General features: G+C 23.8%; 1 protein-coding gene across 1 annotated transcript; it reads right to left on the reverse strand.

Moving 5' to 3' along the window:
• Positions 1 to 630: 630 nt before the first annotated feature.
• LOC145840165 (oligosaccharyltransferase complex subunit ostc-like) lies at positions 631 to 7,520 on the reverse strand. Its single transcript, XM_082947317.1, has 5 exons — positions 7,365 to 7,520; positions 6,469 to 6,562; positions 4,749 to 4,865; positions 4,430 to 4,510; positions 631 to 984 (listed from the first exon to the last, which is right to left on the reverse strand). Exons 1-5 carry the CDS (start codon positions 7,504 to 7,506, stop codon positions 966 to 968), a joined length of 453 nt encoding a protein of 150 aa, XP_082803443.1. The 5' UTR covers positions 7,507 to 7,520; the 3' UTR covers positions 631 to 965.
• Between the last annotated feature and the right edge of the window lie 1,898 nt (positions 7,521 to 9,418).

Raw genomic sequence — 9,418 nt, forward strand, 5'->3', positions numbered from 1 at the left:
CTAGTTAATCATTCTACAGACAATCAAACCCTTCAATGATTTTTTTATATTTTTTCTAATTAATTCTTATACTTAATTTTTAATCACTTATTAACTCTATACTTTTTTTATAATTGACTTTATCTGAATCAGCACAAAACTTTTAAAAAAAGATTTGTAACAAAATTTTCCTGCTATCTGAAAAAATGTTATTATGATTTTGAAAAAAAAACTCATGGTAAATTTCTACAAATACTTTAGTTTTAATCTGTAGAGTTGAAACTTTTTTTTAAACTTTAAATGCTTAATAGTAGATAGATTTAGCTAAGATGTTAATTAAATGTCAAGTTTTTTTTTTCGCTATAAAAAGATTTTTTTTTACAAAAAGTACCTCAAAAATAATTTTAATGTTTAAAAAAATTTAAGCATTTTAAATAATTAAATTCAAACAAGGTCTTTTATTCAACACAAACAAATTTGAACAAACTTTCATCAGTGTGATACAATTGTAACAAAAATATATTTGTGTCGATTAAAAGACCTTGTTTGTTTTTAATCAAGTACAATAGCAGACTAATCTTTAAAATTTAGATAATAATATTTAAATAACTACATATTTTATTTAAACAATTTTTTTTTAAACAGCGGATATAATACTAAACATAAAATTAAAAAAAAAAAAAACTTAACCTAGTACTCAAAAATGTATAAAATAAACTAAAGTCATTTAAAATTTATAGTATGTAATACTTACAAAATGTACAAAACAATTATGAAAACTTTAAAAAATTAAACTAATTACAATAATAAATGCTCATTAAGAATAAATTAAGTTTATTCTCACATAAAAACAAAATTAGAATGTAAGAACTTAAAGCATTAAATAAATGAGAAAAAAGAGTACTATGTATTTAAATATGAGATGCTTCAATAAAAGGCATTTTACCATTTTCAGGTTTTTGACTGCAAATATTTGATTTCTTCACTTAGGCAAGGAGGTATCCTCTGTTTAAATAATTATTTTTGGTAATGTAGTAAATAATTAGTAATTTAACTATAAAATATTAGCAAAACTAAAGTAAAAATTTACCGAAGCTTCAAAATTTAAAAAAAACTAGAAAATTATAAATTTGACTAAAGTACAGTCTGATCTATTTTGTTATATTAAAGAAAAACAAAAGATATATAACGATAAAACCTAAAAAATATTATTTGCTTTTTCAAATAGATATTAATAACTTTTTAAATGCTTGATTTTTCGTATAACAGTAAGATTTCTAAAATTTTTAAGTACACAAATTAAAAAAAAAAATTTTAACAAATCACATTAATATTTTGAAAAGACTTTTTTAACAACATAAATATTCAAAGCATGAAAGTTAGACTTTGGCTAACAGCACAAACCTATGAAAGTAGAAAAAAAGTTGTAAAAACTTATGCGACAATGTTTAGAGTAGAAAGTGTAAATTTAAAAGGAACTTTCTGAGTTATTAACTGTTTTTTAAGCAAAGCAACGTTTATTATAAGTTGTATACATTTTTAACTTTTTCTATGAATTACAAAACTATTAGAAGATACTTGATTAAACTTTTAATAATAACTATTACTTTTAAAATGAGCTTTCACTTTTAAATTATGTCTCGTAACTAAAATCTACCCCAAATTCTGATGCTATTATTACAAACATCATATAAACAAGTATTTAATCCACAGAAGATATTTTGACGTGACAAAACGCTATAAATAAAATAACAACTAATCAACTATACACTTTATATGGGAACGGGTCTAAATTGCATGTGGAGACTAAATTGCACGAGCGTACAAAACTGCACGAAGATACATTTGCACGAAGACTAGTTTGCACGCGGGCACAAAATTGCACGAAGACTATTTTGCACGGAAGGTAAATTTTGCACAAAAAAGTACTAACTTAAAATAACTAAACTAAAAATATATTAAAACCTTTATATTTTATAAAAAGAAATAATAAGCATGTATTAGTGTAATTAATTTCAATATAATTAGGTTTATATTAATTTTGTTTCTATATATTTTTTAGTATTTTTATCTTCTTTTAAATTGAATCTAAATTATTGTGTTTAAAAAATAATATAAAATAAAGAAGTTTTTAATAAAAGAACTAGAATATTATTTTAATAAAAATAACCCTTATTAAAGAATAAACATGTATTGATGTAAACTTAAATTATTTTTAAATTATACTAAACTTCAATATGAATTAAAACAAGATTAAAAAAATTAATAAATAATATTTACATGGTTAGGTGTTAAAATTGCACGAGCGTACAAAATTGCACGAGGGGAAAAAATTGTACGAAGATACTTTTGCACAGAAAAAAAAACGAACATGCAACATAGCACGACATTTAGATAAATTAAGAAAGGAGAAAATCCGTCTGATGAAATTTTTATTGTGCATTGTACAGAAAGTTATGTTATGGCTGTGTACTTTCATAAGTTATACTAAAAATTGTTTTTTTTTTAATTAAAGTTTTAAACACAATTAAGTATAACTTTTTTTTATTCGTTTAAACTTTATCTTAGTTGCATCACTATTTGCACGCGTATAACTCTTATCAGCTCTTAAGTTTCTCCTGCTCTGTTTTTTCTCTTTATCTAACCCAGACTTGCGAAAAAGCATTGACAGAAGCTATTTTCTTCTTACTTTTTTAGAAGAAAAAGGAGGTACAAGCTTTTGACTAAAATGAAACAAACAAAATGATACTACAGCTACAATTATTTAATTTCTATTTTCAACGAAAAGATAAAAATTTATATAACCAAAACTTATTTTGGTAATTATATTTCAATAACGGTTAGAATCTAATTTTATAATCTAGTTTTTATTTTTAATTATATATATTATTGTAATTATTTAATTTATTCATTTTGACTTTTTTAATTATTATTATTTCTTTTACATTTATTTAATTATTTATTTCATTTATTTTAACTTTTTTTTATTAATATTAATAATATTTACTTTGGACTCTTATTTAATGTATTTATTATTTAATTTATTAATAGCTTACTTTTATAAATCTTATTTATTTTGTGATTTTTTTAAAACTGATTTTCTATTTAGTTATTTGATTTTTTAAATGTTTACTTTTTTTATTATGTATATTAATCTATTTAACATTTAGTTTATTGTTTTTTACTTAAAGAATTTTTTTTTTTTAATAATATTTTTTTTTTTTTTAGTATTATTTTTTAAATTTTTTATTTGAATTGTTATTATTTACTTATTTTAAATTTTTATCTATTGATTTGATATTTTTTACTTAAAATTTTTTGGTATTTTTTATTATTTAGTTATTAATTTTTTTAACTCTGATTTTTTTTTTTAACATTATATAAATTTTTTTCGTGCAAAAGAGTCTTCTCGTGCAATTTTGTCCCCTCGTGCAAAAATTTCTACGCGCAATTCTGACCCGTCCCTGGGAAGGATACAAAACCCGTGAAAAATTGACCCTCAGTTCAAAAGTGAACCTTCGTGCAATTTTGTCTACGTGCAGTTTTATCTTCGTGCAATTTTGTGTTTTCGTGCAATTTTGTCCCCTCGCGCAATTTAGACAGCTACCCACTTTATATACAGTGACTGTTATAAAGTGTGTCTACACTTTTTTTTTGTGGTCATAAAACAAAAAAGTCTTAGGTGTTTTAAGGTAGTTTTGAAACTTACGTTAGATATTCTGGAGTTGATGATGAAAAGCAAAAAAGAACTTATAGGCGGTTTTAATGGAAGTTTGAAACTTAAACTAGATATTTGGATTTGGAGGGGGTCATAGCTTTTTTAATTTCTCTTAAGGGGGGTCTTTTAAAAAAAAGTTCGAGAAAACCTGATGTAGAGTTACTCTTTTGAGCGTGTCGACACTTTTTTTCCTGAATACTTATTTAGATAAAATTTTAAAGGCTTATGTTTAATTGATTAAAAATTATAAAAGGGGCTACAGATTAAAGATTACGCACTGTGTACTTGGTTATAGTTGCGATAAAACTCATATAATTTAAGTTAAAAAGAGTTATGCTTCAAAGATTAAAGAGTAAGGCTTATTACACAAACGGGTCAAGAATTAAAGATAAAACTTGAGATGGGATTTGGTATTAGGAAAAGGTTAAGGTAAAACTACCTTAAAATTATATTTATACAAAAGTAATACTCATTTGTAAATCTGACACTATGTTACATAAATCAAACTTGTTAAAAATTTTAACTTAATTTAAAAAATTCATAGAAAAATTTTAAACTTCAGCATAACAAATAAATTCACTTGAATGCTACGTAGAAAAATCAACAAAATTAAATATTTATCGATATAATTCCACAATTAATTAAACTAACGGGAGCTTCATCCTCATGAAGAATCTTGCTGCGAAGAATGAAATGAAAAAAAAATGCAATAAATTATTTAATTAAACTAACGGGAGCTTCATTCTCATGAAGAATCTTGCTGCGAAGAATGAAATGAAGACCGATCCGAATCCGATCATCATAAGCATGGATCTAATTGAAATAAATAAAAATAATTTATAAGTATAAATAAACATTAATTATTATGAGCATGGACCTATTGTAATATTAGAAACTATAAAAAGTTAGGAATTGATTTAAACTAAAACATCCCTGTTAAGTCTCATGGTGTTCATATAATTTATTTATAACTCATTTAGCTGTTATCCGTAAAAAAACTTTAAATTGTGTATTGAAATATACTTTGAAATAATCAATAAGCAAATGAAACCTGTTCAACTTGGGAATGTTGGGAGCATTAGATTTGTCCAACAAGATGAACCCGAGTCCTCCAATAGTAAACAGGAAAGAAGAAGCCAACCCCTCCATGATGTATTGTCCGTTGACTCTGAATAATATTTTTATTGTTTTACTTACTATTAGATACAACTAGCTTACTGATTTTATACTGCCTGTTATACTATTTATTATCAATATACATAATTAGCTAATTCGTGATTTATGGTTTGTTTACTCTAAAAAACTACTGATTAGCAAAAGTTTAACCTATTAACTTTTTTCTACCCTAGCATCACATTTTGGACAATTTTATTTGGTTAGTGAGCAATAAATAGGAAACAGGCAAATAAAACTTAAAATTTGGACGTATTTTACATGGTATCCATAACCTTTTAACTTATAAGCTTTAACATAACAAGTTCTTTAGTTAAAATATATAAAAAACTTTAATTTAGATTAAATGATTGCAAACATTTGGTGATAACACATTGGAAACTTTTACTAAATTTATTCAGCAAACTAAAATTCGCTGAAAGAATTCTTTATGAGTTGCATAAAAAACTCTTGGAAAGTAAATTGTTAATTGAGAAATTATTAAAAATATTAAACAAAAACATATTCAATATTAAATTTATTCACTTGGAATACAGACCAAAAATAATTACAAATAGTTTACTTTGTTTCAATTATTAGATAACTTGTGAAAAATAAATTGTAGTAGTTCAACATTGTTTCTATGTAGTTCTAAAAGTAATTAAATTTATTGCATGAGTTATTATTATCATTACTAATACTTAATTACCAATATTTAATTACCAATATAAATTAAAATAAGTTTTAAACGCGAATAAAAGTAATTAATAATTATATTTTCGTTCAAGTTTTAAATAATAATAAAAAAATTATATTAATATATATTTAAAAAGTGAAAAGCTATTACAGATTTAATTAGTATACTTTACTCCATTACAGAAACGAAAGTATATATAATTTCTAAGTTAAAAAAAAACTTTTGTTAACAGTTTTAGGTGGTTATTTTATACATATACAGAATATACATATACACATTGTGAGTTAAGAGATATTTATGTAAATGTTGTATATAGACTAAAACTAAATAAAAATACCTTCTAAGCAAGCCAAAAATTAATTTTGTTACACATTTGAGGTGGACGCAACACAATGTTATTTTATTTACAACTATTTTTATAGGAACATAATATACTCGACTAAAAACAGAAAACTTTTTTTAGTTAAGCAGCACATAACTGATTTATATACATTTAAACTCATTTACTGTTTAAAATTTTATTAATCTTCAACGAAATATTTGTGCACTAATAATAAAACTTGATTAAATTTTAAAAATAATAGAATAATGAGCAGCATTGACTACTATAAACTTGTAAATACTTTTGTACTGTCAAAATTAATGCATGCTAATATTACCTGTAGCTCCATTATATCTTGATATTAAATCAGCAAAATATTTACATGTAAGCAAAAAAAGCATCTTGTTTTTATTATATAACACACAAGAACTAGCTTAGATCAACAATATAAACGCTACACATATCTGTTACGAGATTTATAAACAACTTATATATACAGTTTCCTACCTTCAACAAGCAATTGGTCTTAATTGAAAAGAACTTATTATGTGTACTAATTGATGACAAAATATACATATTTATTCACAATTAATTTCTCACCTGTAAGCGAGGAAAGCCACCGGTCTGGCATTTCCCTTATCATCAACAGTTTGTCCAACACTTGGGGGTTCTACAATCATGTCATAGATAATACCTGTAAACAAAATTAATTAAAATAAATACAATCATGTCGTAGATAATACCTGTAAACAAAATTAATTAAAATAAATACAATCATGTTGTAGACAATACCTGTAAACAAAATTAATTAAAATAAATACAATTATGTCACAGATAATACCTGTAAACAAAATTAATTAAAATAAATACAATTATGTCACAGATAATACCTGTAAACAAAATTAATTAAAATAAATACAATCATGTCGTAGATAATACCTGTAAACAAAATTAATTAAAATAAATACAATCATATTGTAGATAATACCTATAATATAAGAATCAAAAAAAACACAATCATGTCGTAAATAATACCTGCAAATAAAATTAATTAAATAAATATAACTACAATCATGTATTAAATAATACTTGCAGATAAATTAGTTTAAAAAACTTAATCATATTGTAAATAATACCTGTAAACTAATAATTAATAAAACTAAATAACTAGAACCATGTCATATATAAAACACATAAACAAAGTATATAAAAACAAACAGACTCTACAACCATTTCATAATGATAACCTTTAAGAAAGTAAATATCAAATTTCAAAAAGATAAACAATTTGCCATTCTCCATGGCCTAAACTACTTTCACTAAATTTTCATGTTAGTTAAAATTTTAATAAATTTTACGTATTAACAATATTAATCCATCAAAAAATTCTATTTTATGACCAAACATTTTACAAACTAATTAATTAATAAATACACTATCCTCACATAGTATATGTTGTCATACAATAAACATAACTACAATAAATGTAAGCTAACCAGCAGTAACTAGAAAGTAGGTGATCATGACACAAGCGTACATTGTCATAGCTGAAGGTTGTCTCAACCATGATGGCTTCTTCAGCTTGAGGTTGGGACACTCTAGCACATTGTAGAGTCCTTCGTATACACAACCTATCATTATCTACTGTATATACTTCTGTGAAACATTTATTACATAATGATTTGTAAACACAAGACATATTTACTATATAAAATATACTGATGTGTAAAACATTAAATTATATGTACAATTAAGTTATCTGAACAGTTATCATAAAAAAAAATTTTTTAATTTTAAAATTATTTTTCTTTTAACCTGCCTACTACTAGTTTAAATAAATACAAGCTTGACTTTGGTTGCTAAAAGTTTTGAAAAAAAAATTCTACGTTTGCTAGTTTTTTTCCAGTTTTCTTAAGTACAAGTTTTCTATTCTAACTTTAGCATAAAATTATACTTAAGGTTAAAATATGTCTTAAATAGTATGAAAATATTAAAATATATTTTGATGATACTTAAAATGTGTTTTATAATAAAAGTATTGTGTATGAAAGATGTTTTGTATTTAATATTAACTTCCTTTTATTGACCACTACATAAGTAGTGAAATTTAAATGACAAACTTGTAAAAAATACTTAAATGTAATGTTTTAAGATCTAAATGCTTGTAGTCTAAAAATATCTTTAAATAATGAAATACTAAAACAATGATAGTTTTAGTTGAATTTACGCTACAGTAAAAATTAAAAACTCATTATGCTTTTATTAGTATATTTTAAACAGTTTAAATGTAATTTTAGTTTTTAGTGAACGTTTCTAACTCTATACTGACACAGCAAAATTTTATTTCAAATTAAAATTGAGCACTGCTGATACCTGATTTGTGAAAATCTACTTTACTATATTTTTTTAGAAGTAGTAAATTATTGGTGTGTGTAAACTAGATTTTCCAAAAGTGAGTTATTTCATAGGTTTTCATAGGGCAAAGAAAAGCAAAAAAGTCTCAAGCGTATATTAGGGTAGTTTTAAAGCTTATACTAGATATCAAGGGAAAATTTCAGAAACTTAGGGGCAATAAGCTGTAAAATGAGGAAGCACAAATCCACAATTTAAAATTTACAATAGATACTCTAAGAGTTGATGATGAAGAAACAAAAACAAATTTAAGGGTAGATTTTTGAGAAATCCTATTGAAGGGGGCAATAGCTTTTTTAATTTCTTCAAAGGGGCCTTAAGAAAAAAAAAAAAAAAGGGAAACCATAGTATAAATTGTACCAGCTTAGAAAACTTTAAAAACTTACTGTTGGTTAAAAACTCAGTGAACTAACTGGTTAATTATTTAGTGAACTAGCTAGTTAATTATTTAGTGAACTAACACAAACAGCAATTGTCAATATAAACTTTTTCTATCGTTTTCCTATAAACACTATACTAATTTTCAAAACTTAAGTTATAAGGAAAAGTCACTCTCTAAGCCAAAATATCTATTTTAAGTGATTAAAAACTGTCTTAAGACATCTCAAGTTTATTTGAATCTTTTTAAAAATTCTAAATTAATACTGAAAAAATCTTAAATAACAGATTATACAGTAATCTTCCTTTATTGTACCAACATATGTTTCTGTGTGTTAATGGATTAAAACTTTTCAACTGGGTTAGAATGGAAAGAATATTATTTACAAAAACACATTCTACATGAAACAAATTGAAGAGAGCTTCATAATGAAATTTTTAATTTTCTGTTTTATTTTTTTCATTTTTTGTTAATTTTAAGTTTTTTTTAGAAAATTTAAAAAATCCTCCATAAAAGTTTCTCAATCTAAATAAAATAGAATGTGTTTTAATGATTTAAAAAATCATCTTCATGTACAACAATTTTTAGTCGTAAACTTGAAGCTTAAATTTTGAAGGTCACATACAATTTACATTTATAAAGCTTGTTTTCAGAAAAATGTAAACACCGCAACACAGTGGTAAAAACTTGAAAGCTAATTATATTTGTGTTGTTAATTAATGTGATTTGCCACTAACAAAAGTTAAACTAATCTCAACT

The sequence above is a fragment of the Thalia democratica genome, chromosome 7, assembly GCF_965202585.1.
Source record: "Thalia democratica chromosome 7, ktThaDemo2.hap1.1, whole genome shotgun sequence".
Lineage (NCBI taxonomy): Eukaryota > Metazoa > Chordata > Thaliacea > Salpida > Salpidae > Thalia > Thalia democratica.